The following is a 27,380-nucleotide window of genomic DNA, read 5'->3' as shown; positions in this document are numbered from 1 at the left end:
AACAAACTTCTAGCGGTCAGCTCCTCAGCTAACAAATGTGTAGCGCTCAACAACTCAACCAACAAACTTCTAGCACTCAGCTCCTCAGCAAACAAATGTGTAGGGCTCTGCAGCTCATCAAGAATGTACAGCGTTCTGTAGCACAATAAACGAACATCCCATCAGCAAACAAACATGTAATGCTCAGCTCCTCAGCAAACAAACATGTAAGGTTCAACAATTGTACCCACAAATATATAACGGTCACCACCTCAGGAAACAAACATGTAACGCTCAGCACATCAGCAAACAAACATATAACGCTCAGTACCTCAGAAAACAAACATGTAACGCCCAGTCTCTCAGCAAATAAACGTGTAACGCTCAGCCCCTCACCAAACAAACGTGTCACGCTAATCCCCTCACCAGCAACTCCACAAACAAACGTGTTACGTTTAGCAACTCAGCAAACAAATATGTAACGCTCAGTTCCTCAGTAAACAAACATGTAACCAGAAGTATTTCTTGTGATTAATAGAGACTGAACGTAACGACCACTGCTCACTTTGGGTCATTATTCTGCACTGCACAACGATGGACGAGCTCTGATGTTTTCATGGCCGTATACAGTACTCAACCCTCACAAATACTCGATTCATGAAGCGTGCGTTATCTTGTACAAGAGAGCATATGCTCCAGATTCCTACTAAATGAGACCTTGAATATGAGAAAAAAATAATGTACAAAACAGATACCCAAGAAAAAAAATTTCGACCTGTGTGATACACGGTATATGATGTTTCCTATTTGAGTGCAAACCCTTGTGACATTCTCACAGGGATAAGTCCTTCCATTTTAGGCTTAAGTAGAGGGCATCAGTGAGAAGTTCTTTGAAATCTGTCTATTTGCCAAACGAAGAATCGTCTGTTAACAAATTTAGCAATGCCTTTCGTTCCCAAAGGTGACCAAAGTATATAACCGGTATCTTTATTCACGGGCTTTTATTTACAACCCAGCCTGGCGCAATGACCCAATAGCCTCTCACCAATGCGGTCGTTGTCAGTTTAAGTCCAGCTGATGCTGGCTCCCTCTCTGTACGCAGGAAGGTATATATTTACTTACAATCAGAAAATAACATGTAAAAAGTTCGTGGTGGGGCATGACACAAAGCAATGCTGACCTCACATTGTAAGCAACTAGTTTACCATCTACCCTAGGCAAGATCTTCTTTATGAAGTCATTTTACCATGCACAGATTTACTCTTTACTCCATTTGGGAATTTGTTGCTTATCAACAAGGTGTATAGTAAGTAAACATAATACCCGGGTGAAAGAAAAGAATACAAGACAATCCGATTCAAGACATGTTTGTTTACATTATCATTCGACGCTTGTCAAAAATTCCTAAAATCACCAAATGGTTTTGGTCCAAATCTCCTGGTTTACGTTGTTATCGAAGTAAATTCCTACATGCCTTGAGTGATTAATGCAGTATTCATGTTGACATCCTAACTGGCTTTACTGGTCAGTAAACGTTAACAGAACCTCCGCAAGCTTGTTTTCAGCATTTAAGTCTAGCTGGGCAAAACTTCTTAGAAAATCAATACCTGCTGTTCATTTCATTGTATGAGATGAATTATGATATGGCTGCTATGTATATGCAGGCGCGCAATGCGCTTTTAGAATCCGTATCGATTAGCGATGTTGGTTATTCAGCTTCAAACTAGAATCGATACTCTTTGTTATTAACCTACACAACTTAATGCTTACGAACGAGATCAATCAAAGAAAGGATTATGACATATTCTTTAAAACATCTGACAACTGCGAAGTATGACGATTTTCGTCAGGCTAGCTTATGATCAAAGTTATGTATATTCACAAAGACACAAAGACATATTTGTATATCTTCACAGCAAAGCTATAAAACCAGATAGGCGAGCTACACCATTTATTACTATGCGCTTGCGCATCGGTTTCTCCAGATGTTGCCGACCGAAAGAGAACAGCCACCAGAATAAACTATCCGTTAAGCTAAATAGGTTACCTGTAAATAATTTGCGAGTGAAAGGAAGAAAAAATTACCACCCAATCAATGAAACAATGAACTAAAGAATATGTCAGTCAGTTATTCCATATTTGTGATTAAATATATGTTCTTATCTTCACTTTGTCTTTTACAAATTTTGAGTTGATTGTTGGTAACTTTTTGAATTCAGTGTATTCGTTTTAATGCGCTATTTTAGTGTTTAAAGTAAGAATTAGAATTAAATTGTTACCTCAAAAGTAGAAACTTCCACTAAAGCTTAACTTGTCTACACAAGTGTTTGAATAATATTCACATTATTTGGTCTCAAATTCTTTTTGTTTGATTTCTTCAGATCTTTTGCCAGGATGAATTTGACATCCAGTGGAACCTAACAGACGCCCTTTGGACCACCGCTAAACGAGAGATAAGGAAATTATTGCAAAGCTACGCTCTTCTGTAAACGCTCACCAAGAAAGTTGAAGAAACCATAGAATACTCTTCAGCGAGAACTGAAGTCTTGTAATGGAACGACGGCCGTCAGTGGACACCAACTTGAGACAGTTGTTCAAAGCGTGTGATCTAGACGGCTCTGGGTACCTCGACAAGTCGGAGTTGGCCAAGGTATGTACGGATTTGTCCAGTGATGAACTGACGGAGGTGTTCCGTGAACTGGACAAGGATGCTGACGGTAAGATCAGCGTTGAAGAGTTCGCTCGGGGGTTCCGTGACATTAGCAGCTCCTTGCTGAGTATCAGTCGTGCCAAGCGTCGCCAGAGATTGGCCAGTCAGAAGTCAGATGACAATGGCGATGGCGGCGGAGGTGGACCGGATGAGGAATTCGTTGGTAGTCTCCATGATGGCTTGAAATCACTTTCCTGGTAAGTTTTTGTAAGAATTTTGTAATCATTGTTTTACCTACAAAATGGAAACGAAGCTTACTCATGGTTTGGATGGTCGCACTATAAGATAGTCGTATGAGTTAAATGCAATTATCATTTAAAATAATTAAACGGTGCAGCAGTGTTAGTTATATGTGCACAGAGACATTTTGATGACAGAAGACAACATACAGCGTCAAATTCAATTTGCTACTTTTCTGAAAATTGAATTGTAAAAGAAATTTAAATACAGCAAATAATATCGGAATATTCATAGTAGGCTGATTAAAATGAGCCAGGAATTTTTCCAGAAATCTGAATACAGTTAATACCATGTGGAATATTCATAAACAGGTGTATAAGAATTGGGAAGAAATAAGAATTATAATGATCAAGGAATAAATTTTAATAAATAAAAGCAAATGTATTGATTGACAGTTGAATTTAATGAAAGGAGAGAGAGAGAGAGAGAGAGAGAGAGAGATATATATATAGTTTATACGAACATTTCACTTTCACTTGTAGGCCTAACGCTGACATCGATCCTATGTGCTAGGTTAGTCTGATACTGTCTGATATAAAGGCTTATCTGCGCCACAGAAACATTTTATCTACTGGTTTTATCAGAGTGATGTACTGGCCAGCTGCCTTTTTATATGACATAAAACACAACCTTAGAGCGGAATAGTAACCCACTTTGCCGGATTCTTGACCCAGCGTTGACCTTTGCCCTTTAAGCTGCAACAATCATCTAAATCCATTTAAGTTTATAAATCTGAATTCGATAATTAAGTTTGTAAAAAGCAATACACTGTGCAATTATTAAAGAGATTGTAAAGTGTACATGTATAGTTCCATCTCATGTAAGTAAGGGTTTTAAAATGATCTTAAAAAAATGGATTGAACATAAAACCCGCAACTTTAGGCCTATGTTGTAAGAGCAGCTCGAACTCTGAAAGATCAAACAAAGAAAACAACATAATATAATAGTTCCTTCATGGTCGTCTTTCTTCTGACCTTGACTTTGCCTCAGTCCCTGCTTGCTTGAGCGGATTGACAAGGCTAATGCTCAGTAGGAAGCATTATTTAACATCAAGTGTGTATATAAAGGTGCACAAAGCTTAAGGGAACAATGGATCGCATTCCAGTCCTTTGGCCTTACTGGTGTATAAACGATAAACTTCTGTCACTGTATATTAGACAGTAGCCGGTGACAGTACAACATTGTGACAGCTGCGCGGTTGCTTAATGTGTGACGTCACTATGAGATCGATACGCTGAGGCTAAGCAGAGTTCATCTTGCCTGTAGTCTTGCAAGTTACCACACGCCAAACACTAATCCATGCAGTCTTCATCATGGTAGTGGTGTGAAATGATACCTTCTATTCAAAAGTTAATTTCATTGTAAAAATAGATCTCAGGTTTTATAATATTGATTCTTTATTTACTCGAACACAAGTGAAGTATTAAAATACTTTTTTCATACGAATGATTGGATCATTCAGTAACTTGATCCCAGCTGGATTCTCATGCAAATTCAAACATAGGCCATGCATTGTTACAAGGACGTATCGATTTGAGTTCCACGGAAACTCTCATGCTGCGACAGCGTGACAATGGTTACAAACGTTGTGCATTTAAGTAGGCCTTCGTGTTATTCTGTAAATGTAAATTCTGTAAATGAGTTTTTGATATGAACAGGCAATTCCAAAGAATTCCATTCTTTGGTTGTCTTGGGAAAGAAGGAAGAACAGAAAAGCTGAATTCGGCTTTTAAATAATCGAAAGTGATCTTTTATTTCTAAGACTGAAGGCATTTTGTTTGGCTGTTATTTCTTTTAGTCAGTAAGGTCTTTAGGTGTGGTGGAGAGAACACATTGATGATTTTATGAACAAATAGAATACCCTGGGATCAGAAAGCGCTTGTTGTGACAAGGATTTGATTCCCAGGATAAATAGTATTGCTGAGTCATGTTGTGCGGGTCTGCCTTATAAATCACTCATGTGTGGGACGACAGATGGCGCGGAATATTTACGTAAAAAAAACAACTAGTGTATATGTATATCAATGACCGTGATGATTTCAAGCTCAAGGTAACAGGTGATGACTATGAGCTAGTCACGGACCTGATTGCAAGCTATTTTATTTCTGTTACGTGGATTAAAGCCAGTTTTGACATAAAATTTATCCTTCGTACTTTTTAGCCTACATAACCGAGATGTGTTAAAACATGCCATTTTCTCTCGTCACATGCACGGGGTGTGTAGAGTTTATGGTGGGCTAGCGGGGGATCTGAAGAGGTTTCCGGTAACAGGCCTTCATTTATAAATTAGACGAGTAAGAATAAAGTGCAAAGTTAGACAACACCCAAAGCACATGCCATACCCCAAGACATATGAATATAGTCCATGGAGACAGCAGATTGTACAGATATACAATACCGCTGTTACGGCGATTAGATGTTTTGTGCTAAGCCATATATGTATCTAAATACGTGTCTACATCTACCTGTCTTTAATTTTTTCCAAGCTTACCATCATTAACTAATTTATTTGATGTTCGACGCCGTTCACAATTAAGTTTTTGTGACATCCTGACGTAAAGCAATGGCCGAGCTAGCTGACCTTGAACCCGTGACCTCAACGGTCTTGCTCTAGACAACTTCCAGTAGAAGATAGTATTCCATTTATAACCAATGAGATCCCAAAATCCGATTACGACAGATTAAAATTATAATATTATTTATGCCATTACTACTGCATTCAGTTATTCCTTTATTGCTGCATTCACGTTACGGTTAGTATGGTCTAAAATCAGGTCTTTTACAAACATGCAACATTGCTTAGTATAAACGTCTTGCACTTACTACTGATTTAATACAGCGCCATCGCGCATGCGCACGTTGTCATCTTGTGGCAACGAATTTTGAATTGACACCAATTTCATGTACATGATAACTTTCTGTCTATTTAACTTCGAGAATCTGGAGATCTCGTCTGAACAAGGTTTTATGCCATCGGTTTTGCCAATTTCATCTTAAAACTGGGATTTACCACTCAGACAAAGCTACAGGGTAATAATATACTGCCTAAGGGGGTACAGGTATTAAAGTTAAAGATCTCTTTGCTTTATATATATATATATATATATATATATATATATATATATATATATATATATATATATGCAGCTTTAATTATATCATTAACGTCACATATGCCCATTTTAAGGCTGATTTTAGATAAATGCATGTATTTCCAATGTTCAAGTTGATTTATGCTCGATGGAGATAAACTAGAAATTACTAGTAGCCGTTATTACATGTAATATATTTACGGACCATCAAACACTTGGAGAGTCTTTCTGATTCGTTCAAATCATAACAGAAACGTCTATTAAGCGGCATAAATTTGCATTAAAGACCATTAGGACTACAACCCTCTTAATCTATAACAACAGTGGTTTGATTGTTATCTGACATCGAGATAGCTTAATGATCGAATCTATCGGTATGTATAAAATCCAGGTCTTCAGTGAAATTGTTACCAAAGCCTACAAGTAAATCTGATTTAATAATAGACCTCTACCGAAGCGAATCACCTTTATTCAGCCAGGCAAACAAGCGAGACGGTTGAACAACTACTTGCAGGCTTGAGCTTTAGATACATGTATGTGCAGTATTCGTTTATGCACCAGTAGTTCGCCCGGCTTTACTAGGCTCAGTGAGTTTTAAGTCCATGAAAGCTGACAAGTCTAGTGAATTTCTGCTGAGAAATCATTTAGATGCATGTGACATTACCCTGATATGTATGTGGTGTGTATGCATATGGAACTTGAGAAGAGATCTTGAGAAGCACGTGGAGAAAGCACGTAGTCATGGTTCAACAGGTACCCATGCAGCATCATCGAAGGTGAGAGCGGCTTGTGATTAAGGACGACGGCACTGACATACAAAGGGAATCCACAGGTGTGACATAGTTGGAGGACAGTGGTCAGTTCAGTGGTCAAGTCCTGGCTGTCAAGTGGTCGTGTAATGGTCAGCTTGGTAGGGCCTCAGCGGGATAACCCTCCTGGAGGAATGGTCAGTGAACATAACATGTGTTTCCCACCCAGATATGGACTCCCGCACGACACTCAGGTGTAAGTGTTAAGTGACCGTCGTGTGCTAGCGACCTATTTAACTGCACAGTTTCCACACATATGCTGACTTCTGGTGTTTGAACAACATGCGCTTAAGTTGACTGGAGAATTTAAATTAACAGTTTACCTGTACCGCCGGACTAATCTTAAGTTTGTTGGGATGTACATGTCAGTCGGACATTTTGCACTGAGGGCCTTTACACCAGAAGGCCATTTAAAAAGGATACTGCCAGTTCTCCACTCAGGCTGGTTACAGTGTTACCGTGGACATAACACAGCCCATGCTGTGGTAACGGACTGAGATAGGTTCTATAGGAGTAACCTTACTCGATAACAACAACAACAACAGCAACGGGGTGAAGAAACTCTTTCACAAGAACATCAACAGCACCGAGGAATCTAATATGATCTACATTTCAAGACAAGCCGTTTGGACACTGTAGTTCGAACCGGATAACAATCTGGCGGTCTAATTACTGATTACCAATTAATGTGTTCCTGGTAAATTGTTTAGTTGAGGTCTAGTACATCCAAAGCGACGGAATTCTGTTGGAATCATTTGGGCGTATAGTTTTACCTTTTGTCATCGAATTTCATGCCAAGAAGCTGTCTTAATAAATCTGACTGACAACTGCTTAATTGGACCTTTATCAAAGTTATCAGTAACCTGATCCGTGGATCGGAATGGGATTACATTCACCAAGGTCTCTTGACATTGGTGTGAATTTCAGGATAAAATGTATATCTAAACGATACATGGGCTGTTGTTACAAAAAGTTTCAGTAGTATCCTCTGACTATTGCATAGTGTACAGAGGGTACACGTAATTACAAATCTGCCCACACTAATCGTTGTATGTGGCTTAGAACGCGGGCGAAATGGAGTCCGCTTGGGATAGAGAAAAGGTTCAGCATCTGTTTGAAATTTGTGACCCTGAGAAGAATGGTTACTTGACACGTAACAGCATCATGGACCACTCAGTGGACTTGAACCTGACTCTCGATGAGGCGGACATTGTTTTTGAGTCTCTTGATAAAAACAATGAAGGATTTGTCTCCTTACGGGATTTTGACAGTATGGTTACCAAAAGTGTTGAGACAAACAAGAACAATGAAGAAACAGCTTCGGTGAAAGAGTCAAAGACTAAACGGGGAGCAAATTCCGTCATTCCAGTCAGTATTAGAGCACAGATTCAGCAACTTTCCAAAACTAGGTTTGTTATACATGTATTTCGAGAATTCTTACTATTTTGATAGACACTCATTTATGTTTTGAAATAAGGTTTGTATACTTAGCAGGTTACAGAGTACGCATCCGTCCATTTGTGTCAAATGAGGCCTGAGGACACGCAGATACGCACCCGTTCAGATGGCTACATACTACATACCATCTAGATGGCCTGCACTCTCATCAGACCACTTTACAATGAAAGTTGTTTTTAGTAAATCTCGCTCTCCATAGCTGCCAACACACCATGAAATAGGACTGCACATGTACACACTTGTGAAAAAAACATCAGTTAAGTTCAACTGCCGCGAGCAAAACCTAGGCCTGCATTTGTGAAATACTGTTACTCGTTTTTCAAGGTGAATTAGATCAACAGACGACACTGGCACACACCCACTGGCACACACCCACGGACAGCCCCATGTGGATTTGAACAAAAAAGTTGTCACTATGCAGAAGATGTGCGACGTGTTTTTGGGTTTGGCCTCATTTCATACCCTATAGGAATTCACTGATGTATATCTATCAAATGCAGATGTTATCACACGGAACACACTCCGCTCAGGAAGACTAAAGCCTGAAGTCAGAGATGGCAGCCATAGTGACCGGGTGGAGATACATAGCTGGACGGCAACCCGACATACAGTAGTTAACATACCACTTCCTAATCAAACACATCTCAGATGCCTCACATCCCAGTGTGATGTACACTGAATTTTCCATTTAAGACTATAGTCAAAGAAACTTCAAATTACAATTTACACTAAACGGATACGCGGAATTTCTTTATAAATTCAGAGGCATTTTTCATCTCGTGATGAACTCAGAACACGTTTTTGTGTTATTTTCCTATTTTGTTCTCAAAAATTTAACTTAATTAAGTTAATACATATTTAATTTCCAATGAATACCTCGTTCGTATTCACATTTAAGTGTAATAAATGAAACATTGTTCATCGGGATTCCTATTTCCCCCACGTATAATGTAACGAAACTGATTTTTAATGGCCTTTGTGTGACAAACCACTGTATATTAAATCACTCGTCTGTAAAAACACTAATGAGCAGTATATGTTTATACGGCGTCGGTTTGGTGTCCACTGAGCACATGGCTGATGTCTAACATAAGTCAATATGAATTGGTAGGAACCAAGAATGAGTGAGATGTATTTTCAGTCAAACCAGAAATCGACCGAGATAACCCATGAAGTGTATCGACTATCACTAAGCTGTCGGGAGCTGCTTGCAGTAATCCCTGTTCGCGTGTCTTGCAATGTAAAGTTATTGAGCTGGATAGCAGCCAAAGTATGCAAACAATGCGGAAGCTTTTGTTCCGCAGATTTCCACTCTGAAACTTCGCATTAAATCCCCACACAAAGGAATCATCAACGCTAACATTTAATCTTAATATATATATATATATATATATATATATATATATATATATATATATATATATATATATATATATATATAATGTAAATATACACCTTTTTTCACTTCATGATTTTCATCCGGTAAAGAAGCGGACATGTATTAATAGAAGATGGAAGAAAGTCTGTGTATTAAAAAGCTTGGAATTGGAAATCTTCTGATGAAATACGTGTTATGAAATTAAATACCCGTGCAAAAAATCTGTTACGTAAAAAACCCTGTCACGTAACATACTCATAACACACCATTCAAAATTTACACAACCTGATGATGCAAAAAGCTTTCTCTATGCAAACATAACAGACTCTTAATTATCAACTTGCAATTATCAACTCATTCACTCTTCTGTGTCAGATTTAAAATCCGTGTTTATAAAATTGATTGCGAAATTATAATTAATATAAACTTTATTTTTATATAAAAGCGCAAATATAACAATTTAAGAGTCATATACCGGTACATGCAGAAGGTGAAATTACGTCGCTATTACGTACTGACACCCGTTTCCTTTGCATTATTTTAATGCTATTGTATATATTAAATGTCATGACAACACAGTATATGGAGCAATTCTAGACCACTGGCGTTTAATAAATTACAATTAACATCAGGGCATTTTTTTTACCTAATTCTGCTTATGCCATGGTGCTAGAGGGCGTGTAATTTACTACCATTTATGCATTTGCATGAATAAAACCATGGCCGAGGTAAATTGAGGAAAGGCCGTATTTCACCGGTTACTTGTGACCATTTGCCAGTTATCACACTGTCTTGGCTGATCTGGTTTTTCTCTCTGTGCTGTTCGTCCTAATTATATTCATATCAACTACACGTACATGTATATTAACATCATACTGTTTCTCTGCATACTGAAAGACAATGTTTTCTACATGTATCTAGATGCCTTGATAGCTAATTACTATAACAATTGTCCAATATCGCCATTCTAGCTAGCTATTGCCATCTCGTATCCAGATAGTTTAATTTTCTAGCCATTTCTGTTAGCTGTATTCTAACGTCATCTGAACCGCTTCCGTTCCGTGAACAGCCAGGAGCAGATCTGCGAGCTGTACCAGCACCTCCACGAGTCAGAGTCGCCTTACCTCCTTCCGCACTTCGAGAGCATCGTGCTGGGTGTCCTGAAGGATGTCAGACAAATTCAGCAGGAGAATGAGCGGCTTGAGAAGTCCTTCAAGAGGTGCGTTCTTCTTATACACCGTTCATACTATTTGAACGTTTTAATGTCATGAATCACAAGCCCCATCTTCTTTACACTTAAATCCTACTAATACATCTGTTTCCAAAATTATACTCTGTTACATTTGATGATTTCCTGCCGATCCGATCCTTTTTAAGCAGCGTTCAATTTTTTTCATGAGTTATTCCATAGATCTGCGTTAAACAATATCCAGAACTGGGCCGATTGTATTAACCTTGAATCTGATTTTAGCGCATGTTTGTGGCCTTTGGATGTTGAAATTGGACGTCATGCAAGTGTTCACTTAATCTGAAACAAAGCTGTCGCAGTTTCAACATCTTGGGTCATGTGCTACGCATTATATTGTTCTTGTTGACTCAAGTTAAATATGGCGTCGTGGGATCGGTCCGGAAGCATAGGTCAGTACTTATATTTCGTTTTGTATGTGATTCGTGTGTAAGTCTCAATTACCCACAGTTGAGCGGGACCCGGTTTCACGAAACTGCCTAAGTTTAGTAGATTGATTGTAAGTCCGTATTTTTTTTTTGCCCAAGTCCAGCCTGGAGTGTTTCTTGAAAAAACTAAGGTAACACTATATACAACTAGAGTTGCTCAGCCAACAACAAAGTGTTTGCTTAAACAAGAAACACAGAAAGTTACGTTAAGTCTGATCCACGGGATTGTTTCAGGGTGAAAACCCTGATCTCTGTATTTATTGCAACTCAGAAATATCGTCTTTCTTCTCTATTCCTCAGAGAGAAGGAGCAACATGAGCGTCTTATGCGTCAGATGGAGGAAGAGACGGAAAATCAGGTCCAGAAGATCGAATCCCGGGTTAGGAAAGAGGTGACAGTTTGACATATAGCAATATTCGCCTCAAGCAACCGAACACTTGCACATTGCGCGCATTTTAGGCAACTAGACTGTGCGGAAAGAACTCTTTTGATTTCTATAACTAACTAGATTTCTCTTTCAACAACGAGTCAGTTAATAAGTGCATTTGAACATTAAATGATTTCCAACACTGATTTTAAATGCCAGCAATTTAAATCAACGAACAGGATAATGAACATAATTCTTGCTTTCATTTATTCTGTACTGCATGAAAATCTACGGATGCTTTAATTGTAAATTACAGTGTTCATAATAAATCTCTGTGCACCCACTTTGTTTCTGCTCAGAAAACAATTTCTGTTGTATTCATGCAGATTTGCTTTTCTTGTGCATTCATGATAACACTCAGCAACGGAGGCTATATAAACATGGCGTTAGATATAAAGTTAGATATGCTATAGTTGATGTTTTGAGTAGTCAAGCATAAATTCTCCGTCGGACGTTATTGTACAGTTGGTAGTTAGCTGGTGAAAGGTATATGGTCATTTCTATAGCTTTACTGTTTTTCCAGCTGGCTTATGGGTGGCGCGTTATTTGAAACGAACAAAAGGGGATGGGATAAAAGGTTATCGTCGATCAATAAATAGAACTTACTATTTGTTTGCCTACGAACACATACGTGTTTAGAAACCAATTTTATACTGTAGCTTCGACTAAGAGCGACGCACTTCTGTAGAGTTTTTTTTGTCCTTGTTGTTTACGAGGTCTCATTATAAGTCTGAATTCATTTAAATCCTTACATAACACCGACAGCTTGCGAACTGACAACGTGCTTTGACTTTGGTCCAACATCAACTTCGGACTACACCCACCAGTAGAGAGTCTCGTTGTGTCAACACAACCATGCGATTAACGTTAGATAAGCACGACACCCAGTCAGCAGTTCGTGCGTTTTCATGTCTCGGAACTTCGTGAAACAATTACTGTCTCCAGTACTTTTGACCTGGATTTGACAACAGCCCTATATAATTGCAACAAGTTTTGACACAGGTTGACTGATTATGTCCGAAAGTTGATTGATTTCGAGTAATTTTGATAACTACTTATCATCTTTTACCCTTGGTTAAATTGGTTCACTCCCTTAAGTTAAATATTGCCCAGAGTGTTGACATTTCTGACGAAGTTCGTGCTAACCTGTAGTAGTAGCTAGATATGGCCCTATCAACGGTTATACGCACAGGATCAGAACACCTTTATAGTCAGAATGGAGCGCAGACATTATTATACTATAACAGTCAAATACGACACATGAATGAACATGTACGCTACAGCTATCTTCGCAGATGTATACCTTTGTTTCTTGGTTGTCATCCTCATAATAGCAAAAAAAATTGATACAGAAATGGTTATAACAACAACAGCATTTCTTCGGCAATGATGAGATAAATGTCACCTGTTTGAGAATACCAAATCTACGCTACATTGGGCTGTATGCATCTGTTTACTATAATGATGCACACAGAAACTACAAGCATCAGAATTAAAGGCTTGCCGAAACACAAAACGCCACAACAGGCAATCAGCAATTGACGTTTCTTTAAAATCCATACTAGTACATGTCAACCAAATAAACATTTGCACGCAACCTTAAAGTCTATCTTCACCAAAGTAATAAGAAAAGACATATTATGGATCATGTAACTGAATGACAGTTTAACTATCTATGTGTAGTCTCACAATTTGTCGATAATTCAAAAGGCCGAGGCGGCTCGAACACTTGGCGTTTCATGTATTGCTTTCGCTTAACGATCCTGCAATCTTTGGTATCTTCGAATTAATGAACTGGATCGTGTCTTAGGGCTTACGATCTAAGGATGCATTTTGTAATAAGAATGTTTGTTGGATTTTCCGCAGATGTTGCGTGATGCTGAACAAGAGAAAATTGAGATGAAGACCAGGTTCGAGAGTGAAATTAACATGCTCCACGAGAATTTAAAGAAGTTACAGTCGGTAAGTTGAAATATACCTGCACTGTACTGATGGATATGCGGGATAAGTGTAAATAAGTGTTCGTCGTTGTGCTGATGGACATGCGGGATAAGTGTAGACGATGTGGCGTGCAAGGAGTTTCATGGAAGACAGAATGCATCAGTCATTGCTGGTAACGTTATTCACCTATTTATACACAGTTTCATATTCAAACATTTATTATTTGACTGGTATTTACATCACGAAGTAAATATTCCCTCATTATAAGCATGTCGCATTGGAGATGTTTCATAAGATTTAACAGAGCTTTTCATGGCTATAGATTTCAATATGAATATCATGTTATGAGTAGGCGTACTGCTGGCCTTCATTTGAATACCGGTATCATGAAGAAAGTGGGATGCCTTTGTGACGCCGGCTTGAAATGAGACTGAATTCGAGTCTATTCTGACACGCATTGGTACAAAATGAGGAATAACGCAATGCTTAAAACTTCTGTTCTCTCTGTCACCAGCTGGAGACAATGGTGAACCGTGACAGGATGAGCGACGGTCAACTGAGCGAGCTGAAGTCTCGTCTCGAGGAGCTGTACCACGAGAACAGACATATGAAGAGCTCCCTGACAGACGCTCAGACGAGCCTCGCCCTGGCGCGCAGTGAGCTGGCCACCATGAGACAAGAATACAAAGACAAGTGTCACGAACTTCAGATGTAAGTCAACGTCAGCAGTCAATATAAAGCCAAGAATAAAACTGATGTTGGCTGCTGGCATAACATAGTGCAATGTGAAACGGTAGAATAACATAATACACTGAGATACGCAGGCATAATATATGAGATATGCTATCATAATGCAGAATAATTAACACCTGCCACATAGGCAGAAAAACCAGAGCACAGGCGACAATATGATAGCTGGCAAATGGTCACACGTAACCTGTGGAAATATGGCCTCTTGTCCATTTACCTCAGTCAGGGTTTTATACTGACTGTTCATGTAAATGCATAAATGGTAGCAAATTATACGCCCCCTAGCACCACATGGTTTAAGGAGAATTAGGTAAAATGCAGTGATGTTAATTGCAATTTATTAGACGTGACTGGTCTAGAATTACTCAAAATGCTGTGTTGTCATCACATTTAACATACATTCACATTAAAACAACGCAACGGGATATGTTGGCATAACATGTAGTGCACTGGGATACATTGGAATATTACAAAATACACGGATACGTTAACAGAACATAGCATAAACATCAGTTGGTTCCTGATTGACTTAAAACAGGATCGACAACAACGGGGTTAACTCCGGTATTGTTCTATTATATCGTATTAGGGTATTTAATACTTCTTGGCACAGGTATGTAATCAACACATGCTCATCTTTCACATACGCGTCTGCGAGAACTACAAAAATGCAATGATAAACGAATAAAATAAACACAGATTTACTGTGTACAGAAAAAAGAGCTACTGTCAGTAAATGTAAAGAGGTATTCGATATCAGCTGAAATTGTATGTACCGTACTGTTGTTATGAAAAGCATTTATCTTATAGATGGCGATCAGCTATCTCATTATATCAAAATTAAAATCACAGAGTGCAGTTGACCTCGTACGTAGTACGTACCTCCTCAGGTGGGACAGTCGATTCAAGTAAATAAAGTGCCACCAACTACAAGGAATCGCATATAAATTTGAGGACTAAACCGCACACAGCATAGAAATAAACACTACACACCACACAGCTTTGAAATATACACTCAACCACATCCGACATAAACACTAAACCACGTCCAGGCATAGAAATGAACGGGTAACAACAAATATGTTTTAGATCTGAACAGGGTCACATGCACGTATATAGACTTATCTAAACACGAGATAAAAACGAACGCTAAATCATGCACGCTAAATAGATGAACACCAAACCACACACAGATCATAGAAGTGAACAGTTCATCAGATATATGGTTTAGAAATGAACAGTTAACCATACAAAATTAGTGGTGAACATAAATTAAAAGTTTTGACGCTTATAACATTAGCTTGACTAATTACAGGTATTATATATTTTATTTTTCAGTGAGAAAGACACGGTGACGGATTATATCAGGGAACAGGACAACCTCACTCGACAACTCCATATGTTGCAGTACGTAGCTTTGTAGTCTCTCTCGCATTCTCTCTCTCTGTATATATATACTTCATTCAAGCAGATTGATTGATTTCCACAAGCGCCACGTGTGCCCACTCCGCGAAGTAAAACCGTGACTCACCTGTTTGTTGAAGGAGGCAGCTGTCGAGTTAAGCCTAGTTATGACCCCTCCCCACATCCCCGTGTACTAACTTACTTGTTTTGTTTCTGGACCCACATGACGTGTTTTGTCTTAATTAAAGGGTTATATTTCGTGCATGTATAACATACATGTAATTATTTATTTGATTGGCGTTTTACGCCGTACTCAAGAATATTTCACTTATACGACGGCGGCCAGCATTATGGTGGGAGGAAACCGGGCACAGCCCGGGGGAAACCCACGACCATCCGCAGGTTGCCCCCAGACTTTCCCACGTACGGCCGGAGAGGAAGCCAGCATGAGCTGGACTTGAACTCACACCGACCGCATTGGTGAGAGACTCCTGGGTCATCACGCTGCCCTAGCGCGCTAACCAACTGAGCCACGGAGGCCCCTACATGTAATTAAGTACTGATGTAGTAAATATTCATGTCAAATGAAACACGGTATAAAGGATGCTTAGTTGTACTCGTACAAAAGGGCTGAACTGTATCACACATTTTCAATTCTTAACGAATACTATAGCACGCTGATTATAAATTGAAGAATATATATATATATATATATATATATATATATATATATATATATATATATATATATATATATATATATATATCTTTTAGACTGGCGCAGTATTCGCGTTCGCATACCCATTGTACATGTCATTTACCCGAGTGATACGGAGCTATTGGATATAGAACATTAGCCCTAGTCCGTGTGTAATAACTATTGTTACTACCTGTGGAAAATGGCAAAAAGTCAAATTTTAACTTATTCTAGAGAGTATTCACAACTCTTTTAACTAAACGCCAATAGAGTGCTATACAGCGACCCTACAAGTATTGCTATTTCTATAGCTATACTCATGACTGATATTTAAAGGCGAACTTCGTGTTTTGTTTCAGCGATGCAAACAAAAAACTTCACGATACCAATGACGATTTAAGGGCAGCTTTAGAACAGACTCGAATTCTGCACAAAAGGAATCTATCCGGCAGTGTAAGTCAGCTTCCTCCTGTTATCGATGACATTTGTACTTCGATCGGACAATACCTTCACTTCTGTCTTCAAACAATCGTCAAAGATTTGACTCCACAGGGCACCCAATCACTTGTTTTAATGTAGCAAGTTCTCACAAACCTGTAAGTCTTTATGAACAAGTCACATTTATTTCGTCTTACATGTATTTTTTGGTTATGCCACACAGTCAGCCGGAAATGACTCGACCGATCATGGACAACTCTGTAAACAAGGATCAGTTCTGTCTAGTTATTTGGATAGTCCAATCGGAAGGTAGGTTTGTGTAAATGACCGAATTTAACTTCAAGCCTAGCTGTCACTTGTGAAACATTTTGTTATCGTAAAACTTTGTTGTAAGTTACTGAAACCACTTTCATTCACGGATGTCTTCTTTTTACACTGAAACCGTTACAAAAATTAAATCCATGTTGGATAATCTTACTGGGCTATTTTTCATCGCAAAACTCAAAGCCCCAAATTGAAAGACATGCTGATTGCATTTCAGACAAGAATGTAGCTTAACTTCCTCCTTGGCAGAAGAGTTCAGCATGACGGAGAGTCGTCTGAACGAGAGCGGGAGTTCCAGGAGATTCTTGACACAGGAGAGTTGTGACGTAGACAGCATGGGGGATCTGGGTACGAAGCCTTAAAGTGCTGCAATCATTCCTTTTAACATTTTTCGCAGTGAACTTCTTTAAATTGGATACTGGGAATAAATGTGTGAACATCATAATGGTTAACATTCATGGTATTATAATATAATACATGAAGAACTGTCTACTGTAAGTGAGCTAGCTTCAATGAGCAGATTCGGAGCTCCAGCCCACCGTCTTACTGGCGTACAACTGTGCATGGTCTGTCAGATCTGACCCAAATGCTTTCACGATCACGTATTTCACGTGCCTGACGGTCATACTCTTTGAGTCTGCGTGTCTTTTATAAACATCTCTAATTTAGATTAACAGTGGAAGGCTAATTTGCATACTAATACAACACGGTTAACATGTCTGAAACAGCAAACATAAACCCGTGAGACTGGTGATTCTGTGTTTGTGATAGAGAACGACTCCGTCTTTCTCACAATTTAAACCACTTTCTCCAACAAGTTCCTTACATAAATGTACGGTTACAAGATACCCACAAGAAAAATATTAGACATGGCACATACTAACAAAACAAGCATAGCAAATGCAGATGCTTATCCCAGCTGATACTCGGTTGAGCTTCATTTACACCGTAAACTCGTTGTCTACCGTAATCCTGTATGTATGTGTGTTTACTTGGGTATGGACAAGTGTTGCGTGCATGTTGACACTGTGGCCTTTCAACTGAAACTTTTCTGATTGACTTGATGCGAATGTGCATTGCTATGGTAGACCAGAATAACACTCTTCATAAAATGTCATTACATCGATTCACGTCTCTTGGAAGAAGGTCGTTCTGAGCTTTTGTCTTAATAACCACAATATTTGTAAAGGACGAGAAACTCTGTAACAAAATGAAATAGCTTTTAACAGCATACTTTATCTTCTAACACAAAGCCGGTTTTAACTCGCAATAAGCTATGCTTAGCTGAGGTTCTGTAATAACAGGGTTGCTTAAGCTTTCCTCTTTTTACCGCATGCTGTGAAACCCACTTTCCTCCGCATTCAGATAGCGGACATTCAACGATGCGTGATTTCAATGAACTTGACACAGAGTCCGAATGTTTGAGCTATGAGGGTGATAAAAGAAGAAGACGTAGACCCAAACGACTGAAGGCATTGTCAGCTTCCGACAGTGAGGTAAGTTACCTCAGACAGGAAATCTAATACAGTCACATTTCTTCAATACATCTTTAAGATGAAATTGTATCCAATAACAAAGACAGGGATTCAGGAAGTCAGGCCACTGCTTCTTTGAGAATCATCTATATTATGAAAATCTCACAAAATTGTCAGCATGGTTGTGATATTGAATAAAATATTAAATATGGTTCATTTGCACAAAAACGACCATAATATACTGTTGGCAGTCCAACCTTGGACACATATGTCTATTTACATGTATATTTGCTTAGAATGCTCAATGCTAAATTTCTGGATGGCGATCTAGTTGCAACAGCTTACTGTGAATTAAAAAAAAAAGTGAAGCAATATATTGTATGTATATTTATGTGCGCTTTTGTAACGTTTGGAGGTCGCCAAGCAAAGAGCGGAGGGTCCTCAAGAAAGAAATGATTAAATTATAAACAAGTTTTGTTTATGTTCTAACATTCTAAATTGAAATTTATATATTTATCGGTATTTGTAAATAATAATTTTGGCAGTTAGGCACTGATAGCATGAATCGCAATGTAATGGTACTGGAGTTACAGGCATAGTTTTCATTTTCTGATAGATTCTTCCAAAACTATATAAACTCCCTTGTGATAGGCCGCCATATTAAGGGTTGGAGCTGTTTAGCGCTACAATTTTAACTTTACTGCTTTGTCGTATTCAACCATGCAGTAAACTTAAGTGATATTCCTCTGTGGCATTCAACCATGCAGTAAACTTAAGTGATATGCCTCTGTGGTATTCAACCATGCAACAAACTTAAGTGATATTCCTTTGTGGTATTCAACCATGCAGTAAACTTAAGTGATATTCCTCTGTGGTATTCAACCATGCAACAAACTTAAGTGATATTCCTTTGTGGTATTCAACCATGCAACAGACTTAAGTGATATTCCTTTGTGGTATTCAACCTTGCAAGAAACTTAAATGATATTCCTTTGTGGTATTCAACCATGCAACAAACTTAACTGACATTCCTTTGTGGTATTCAACCATGCAACAAACTTAAGTGATATTCCTCTGTAGTTTTGAACTATGCAATAAACTTAAGTGATATTCCTCTGTGGTATTCAACCATGCAACAAACTTAAGTGATATTCCTCTGTGGTATTCAACCATGCAACAAACTTAAGTGATATTCCTTTGTGGTATTCAACCATGCAACAAACTTAAGTGATATTCCTTTGTGGTATTCAACCATGCAACAAACTTAAGTGATATTCCTTTGTGGTATTCAACCATGCAACAAACTTAAGTGATATTCCTTTGTGGTATTCAACCATGCAATAAACTTAAGTGATATTCCTTTGTGGTATTCAACCATGCAATAAACTCTAGTTATACTCCCTGTGAGGTATTCAACCATGCTTAAGTAAAACTATGTTGTGTTGTTCAGGACGAGATGGACACAGGGACAGAATCACCGATCCCCATGAGGCCTGGTTCTTCAGCCAGCAGAGGGTCGGGGAGCCTTGCCGTCCGCAGACAACTGCCACTGTTACCCAAAGATGACGTAAGTCCACTCCCTGTATGGTAGCTCTGCTGTACTCCTGAACCAGTGTGGTGTTGTAAGAATTGGTCAAGAAATTAATAATATTTTTCGCAAGGATATCTTTTTCACTTCAAAACTAAGCCATACGTGTAGCAATATCGTATCCCAGTTCTGTACAGTTTAAGGAGACATTTCATTCAAATTGGGGACAGGCAAATTAGAGGTTAGGCAAACCTCTGTTCAAATACATTCTGGGTGTAAAACAAACTGATATACAAAACTGTGCATCATCTGTTTCTCATATTTTATCGTGGGATAAAACATTATTTTTAATATGTTTTGCACAAATATCGATGCTCTGTTTTGTTAGATTCCGCCTACGCCAAACCGTGATCCAGAGCGCATGTACAAAGTGGTTTTGGCAGGGGACGCCGCTGTCGGCAAATCCAGCTTCATTATGAGGCTTTGCAAAGGGAAATTCGTCAATAACATCAGCTCCACTCTGGGTAGGTATCAGCAAACGGCATATGTACAGATTTGGGTATTTCGTGACATGTGACATTTGGCTACTAAAATCTGCAGCCGTAAATGGATGTGTAGGTAATTGTAACAAGTCAACTTTTCAGACTGCGCTTTCAGTATTCAGTAAGGGCATTACATTGACACATTTTGTAACCGGAATGCCGGGTAAAGTATGGTCAGTCTTAACGTTTTCAATTTGGTATAATCTTGATATCCAGAATGACGGAATAAGCCGAGTAGGAGGCCTAGGCTTCCACTGCTGGTCGGCTCGGTGTATTAGTGCGGTAAATAATGACCCGGGGAAGAGGTCATGGCTGGCGAATGCTGCTTGACAAAACTAACTGGGCTCTAATAGCAGTAAAGATTTCTGTTTTTCATCTCTTTAGGCGTAGACTTCCAGACAAAGATCATTGAAGTGGACGGAAGGACTGTGGCTCTACAGCTCTGGGACACAGCAGGGCAGGAGAGGTAAGACATATTTGATATGAGGCAAGTTCGTGACAGTAAACATGAAACAGACAATCGTTATAGAAGAAGACCTGCAGACTGGGGGAATACCTGTATCAGGTTCTTTTGACTGATGATAGTGGCAATGATACCCTGCATCTAAGAACATACATGTTTAAGTGTGATTCCTGCATGAAAACGAGACATTAAACTTTGGATAACATCGTCGCAAAAGTTACAACATTTTTTTCTTCCATTTCTCTTTGTTCAGGTTTCGGAGTATTGCTAAGTCATACTTCCGTCGTGCTGACGGCGTCCTGTTGTTGTACGACTGTACTTACGAACGCTCCTTCCTGAATGTCAGGGAATGGATAGAGGCCATAGAGGTTTGTTCAGCAAATTTGACCCTAACACAATTTCCAGTCGTTAAAACATTTAAAATGAATGCAAGTCCGGATCTTCCTGGCTTTGATTTGTGAAGTAGATGGCTTTGATATTGTACATGTCAAACATTAAACGTTAAGTTACCCGTAAAAAATTACGCATACGTGCACAGGTCCGAAACGCCTTGTACAGATTATTGTGTGCGTACTGGAGTGCGAGTACTGCTATGATAGCTAACATAATACAATATTGCACTTAAATCCAGGATGGCGCCCAGAAAAAGATTCCAATGATGCTGTGCGGCAACAAGACTGACCTACGTGAAGATATGGAAAACCAAGGTCGGCGAACGGTTCGCTTTGAAGATGGTGTCCGATTGGCTCGGGTGGGTTATCTCTTGTGGCTTAAGGTTTTGTCAGGAAAAAAGGATTTCTAATTTCACTGAATAGTTCGGGCGTGAATTTATTTACAATCATCTCGACTGAGGATATGACTAACGTCTTGGTCTAAAATTGGTTACTGCATCTACCGGGATATGTTTATGCAAATCTAGTTTCTTTGCCTTCGTGGAACGACTTGGCCCATTTATAAAAAGAAAATATGTTACAACATTTTTCTGCTTTATTATTGCTATATAGATTTTGTTACTGCAAGACAATTAAGAAGTAATTTGAACACGTTTTTGTTGCAGGAATTTGACGCTCTGTTCATCGAGACGAGCGCCAAGTCTGGAGACAACATACACGAGGCTGTGTTGGAGCTGGCCAGGTATGTATACACTTTGTACAACTCAAGAACTTCGTATACCACACTGTCTTCACTGCTGTGCTCTTAACACACGTAATATACATTTACGACCTACATATACATGCCTCTCTCACTGCTTATAGAGCGTTTGTGACAATTTGCAGTCGACGATGCTCGTGTCGTCGTTTGCATAGTGCTGAGGGCGTTGAAGACATTGGTATCCAGGCGTACTATAGGCGTAAAAGATACATAAAACAGAATTTTGTGAAACATGGGTTTCATGCAAAAAAAAACCAACATTGTTATCTCCTACAAATTAAAGTGAATATTACTACATCGGGTACCAGAAAAGAAATCGGCTTACGCAAATGAACACATTAGTTCTTCCCAGAAGTCAGTTCAAAACTTGGTTATATAAGATTATTTGATTGTGGGGAAAGATACCAGGGTCCGGTTTCGCGAAACTTATTAAGTTCTTTTGCTGAAGCAAAAGTGCTTCCGTATGCAATTTAAATTTATACCTATGAAGTGTTTGTGGAGAAATACTCCATGTTGGACTTCAGCAAAATACAACCGACAGTTAAAGCAATTTACTGAACCAGGATGTTTTGTGAAACGTGGACCTGGGGAATATGACGTTAGTCTTCATAATTATGCGGGTCAAAGTGTAAAAGAGTGTTACCTTTTGTCTTACAGGCTTCTTCGAACGAACGAGGATATTGAAGTGAAATCCGTTGGTATGCAACTGGAATCCATGCGTAACCAGAAAAAGAGTGGCTGTTGTAACTAATGCAGAAGAGTATTTGACAAGGGAAATAACTCCCAAAACAGTGTAAACATATTATGCCATGTTCCTTTTATTACTAGTCTTCCTCAGATCAAACTTCGTTGTTTAAGTTATTTATTTTTGTAAAATATAATGACGTTGTATTTCATTTATAAACCATCACATTACACTCATATACATAAGCCATTGTTAAATTTCCAAAGATTATCTCTAAATGAATATTCTTGAGTACGGGGTAAAACACCAATCAAACAAATAAATAAATATCTCTAAATGTATATATCCGGCAATTTGAATTCAGATTAGTGTGGGACTTTCGGCCAATATCTTTCAAGACTTTCTTGTGACTTCCATTTCATATGTCCGTGATGTTTAATTACTTTAATTAGTGGCTAATTAACAACAATACAATTTACCATTGCCTTTAATCTGTTTTATCTAAATTATTGTCATCTACTTTTTATGTATTAAGGATTTTGTCACCTGTTTTATTTATCATCTACCTTTGCATACATGTTTTATTATTATTATTTTTTCCTTTTAACTGGTCGCTGCATAAGGCACATGTATTTATCTCCCTGATGATAATATTTTGTCATATCATGGCTATACCGTTCAGCTTCAGTTCATGAACTGGCTTTGTTATGCCTATAGGTTATTTGACTTGTGTGAAGGGGTAATATCTCTATTTTGCCATTAAATTAACAGTTCTCATATTCTGTCTATGATAGTTAGAATACCGGTACATGTATATTTATATTAGGTTAAGTGATTAGGCCACTGTTACAGGAATAGCGCTGGACTGTTTCTATATAGTTAAGATCTATATGTACGCTGATTCAGATCTGATTATAAACTAAATCAAAGGTAATCTAGTGCTACTTCAGATGTTTTAAGACGCGTTAGAATTGGTACTAACTTGTGAATGTTGACTGTGATAAATAGGGGTTGAATCAGTGAATAGGGGTTGAATCAGTGAATAGGGGCAGAATCAGTGAATAGGGGCAGAATCAGTGAATAGGGGCAGAATCATTGATGAGCAGGAAGTGATACTGAGAATATTCTAGACAGTATAATGTGTCTGAAAACGAAAAATGAAATTTCTGCTGTGGCTAATTAAGTACGTCAGTCTTTCCGAACAACAACTACAACACATCAATTATGTTTTCTTGAGAAGCGTTTCGTAATCATAAATACATATATACATAAATGTAGAGGTGTTATTTATACTGTATTTGAATACTTTAAGTGCCGTTAGGCTGTAATGTGTGGTAGAAGCTATATCTGTATTGTTAGTCTCCATCACTTGTTTTCACCACGTCTAACTGCTGGTCAGTTACGTGTGGTATTGTTACTAGTTACCTCAACTTTTCCAGAGAACGATTAGCATATTGTTAGCCTCTTGTCTTAGCCTTCCATTAGTGTAACCGTTCTAGCCCACTTACCTGTCACTGTGGGTATACTGCATGGACTAAAATCTCTCTAGTGTGTCATTTTGTTCAAAAAAATAAGTAAAAAATCATAATTCAATTTCCTTAGTTCACGCAAATCAAGTCTTAATAAGGCTTATGTGCAGTTTTTAATCATAACATGATTTACAAATTTGATTTTCCAAGCAGTTGCGATATTTACAATGTATTATAAAATATAGGGGACTTTGTTACGGGATTCTGAATTGTTAATGTTGATTTTGTCGCTTGTTTGTAACCCTGTAAACCAATATTTGAGACCTTTAAGCCTGCGTATTTATAAGAATTTGTGAACCGAGTCATTTCACAGATCTTATCGAAACTACTCCACCTACTGTACATAATTTTAAAAATCAGTTGGGTATTGGAAGCACTGTCACTTGAGTGTATAACATGATTTGTTCTTATAAAAAAAACAGCAGAAACCCTCCTTGTGGGAATATCGAAATATTTGAACAGTTGCTTTCCTTTATCAGGTACACATTTCTCGTTTTTACGGTGTGAGGTTTTAGTTTGTTTAATAAATATACCCAAATAATAATAATCTACCTCGGATGCAATTTGCTATGTTGCATAGCGTGATTTGGCTTATTTGTGTGTATCAGCCAAAATATTCAAAAGTCAACCTGATAATTGGTTATTTATGGCCTATAAATAAAAACAAAAAAATCTTAAACAGTGAATAAACGGTAAACAGTGAATTTAGGCAAATGTCATAACTTATGATGCACAAACATTATCTAGTACACTTATTGAAGTGTATAAAATGTAACGGCGTGTTTGCCGAATGACAATGAAATCTAAATCAGAGAAGCATTCTCTACGTTTAAGATCGTTGATGTACAAATAGACGAGAGAGAGTTTTTATGCGTCCAGTAATAGTGCACAAAGACTGGCTTATGGATATTTAGTGCCTTTATAATTCTAGAAAACAGCACATTTTTCATAAACATGTTAATATTGGTACTGACTAGTTTCAAATGGCTATCACATAAAAAGAGTTTTTATGCGTCCAGTAATAGTGCACAAAGACTGTCTTATGGATATTTAGTGCCTTTATAATTCTAGAAAACAGCACATTTTTCATAAACATGTTAATATTGGTACTGACTAGTTTCAAATGGCTATCACATAAAAAGAGTTTTTATGCGTCCAGTAATAGTGCACAAAGACTGGCTTATGGATATTTAGTGCCTTTATAATTCTAGAAAACAGCACATTTTTCATAAACATGTTAATATTGGTACTGACTAGTTTCAAATGGCTATCACATAGAAAGTTGGCATTAAGTTGTTATTTCTCTTAGTCTGTGAAACGAAGCTGTATTAAACCCTCCTGAGATGAGTTTTTATACTAGTAATTATGACGTCCTGGTACTTCAGGGTCTCATTATTGACTTCTAACAATCTTTATGGTGGTATTGTTGCGTGATGATTGATCAACTTAAGTCACATGAAATGGCTTGTTCACAAACCAGTCTTGATTTAGTCCAACATTATTCAACAGAATTAGTCAAACAGAATCTTCAGACAGGTAAACACCAAAAGGATAACCCACGATGCAATGACTGCCACTATGCAAATTGCCACCAGTTGATGGCGGTAATCAGCCATAACAGACTTTCTTCCAGTGCTGTGATTCAACTAAAGACATGCACAACTCTTACTGTATTTTGTAGTGACATAGGAATGATGGAATTTTCATAAGTACTCATCCGATTTTCGGTCATTTTGAAAACTGCCTCGAATTCACATATACACATACATGGCCAGTTTTCATCACTACTTTGTCAGCACATAGGTATTGATTATTAATAGAGCAGTTAATGGAAATATAGAGATGTGTCCATACGTCCCATAAGTGAACTGCATGTTATTAAGGATGCAACAAAATTATGCGTGATGATGTTTAAATCTCAGCAAAAGCAAAGTGAATACTGGTTAGTGAATACTGGTGAGTGAATACTGGTTAGTGAATACTAGTTAGTGAATACTGGTTAGCAGTGACTGTGCCAGCAAACTGACTGTTGTTGTTGTTATTGTTGTCCATAACATGGTGAGGGGATACATGTATCATTGTCGGTTTGTCAATAAATATCTCAGATATCTCCTACACACCCAAATGCCTTGTTTGTGGTATACATATATATGACCGAGGAAGTGTTACCTGGTTGGATGTACACTCAAAAATTAATTTTAACGGAAAGTGTGTTGTCCGAGTGATGTTAGAATGTGTTCTGTTATTATCACATAATATTCTGTCATATTCAACATAATATCCTGTTAGTCTAATAGAATCTTTATGCTGAATGAATAGATGTGTGTTATATATATCATCATTCTAGCATCACTCAGACAAAAGACTTTTAAAATTAACAGATTATTTTTTGAGTGTAGTATTTGTTGACCCAACTATTGAACTAGGAACACATGACCGACACTATTATTGAGGTGCACCATATCAATGACTTTTTTTAGGCTTTGACCACGGCACTTTGGCCTTTAAGACTTCAAAGAACGCACGATAACATTACTACGCAAACGGCCCCACGAGCGCCTTGGACCGCCTTTTGTCATTAAGACCCTACGGACAATGAGAACCGTTTAATACTATTATTGTGATCTGTGTATTGTTCCTCTCTTTATTTGATCAAACCGTTAACGCACTTGTCTCCCTTGGCAT

At 38.1% G+C, this 27,380-nt stretch overlaps 1 protein-coding gene across 1 annotated transcript; it reads left to right on the top strand.

Annotated features, from left to right (window-relative positions):
• The first annotated feature begins 2,485 nt into the window (after positions 1–2,485).
• Positions 2,486–23,996, top strand: LOC135466205 (ras and EF-hand domain-containing protein homolog). The gene is made up of 17 exons (XM_064743606.1): positions 2,486–2,886; positions 10,736–10,885; positions 11,641–11,731; positions 13,634–13,729; positions 14,223–14,419; positions 15,797–15,865; positions 16,919–17,012; positions 17,221–17,306; positions 17,539–17,669; positions 18,687–18,817; positions 20,247–20,363; positions 20,713–20,848; positions 21,251–21,332; positions 21,583–21,697; positions 21,961–22,080; positions 22,387–22,463; positions 23,139–23,996. The coding sequence occupies exons 1-17, from the start codon at positions 2,531–2,533 to the stop codon at positions 23,230–23,232; spliced, it is 2,142 nt and encodes a 713-aa protein (XP_064599676.1). The 5' UTR covers positions 2,486–2,530; the 3' UTR covers positions 23,233–23,996.
• Positions 23,997–27,380: the final 3,384 nt, after the last annotated feature.

The sequence above is a fragment of the Liolophura sinensis genome, chromosome 6 (assembly GCF_032854445.1).
Source record: "Liolophura sinensis isolate JHLJ2023 chromosome 6, CUHK_Ljap_v2, whole genome shotgun sequence".
Taxonomy (NCBI): domain Eukaryota; kingdom Metazoa; phylum Mollusca; class Polyplacophora; order Chitonida; family Chitonidae; genus Liolophura; species Liolophura sinensis.
This window is presented reverse-complemented; position numbering and strand designations above follow the sequence as displayed.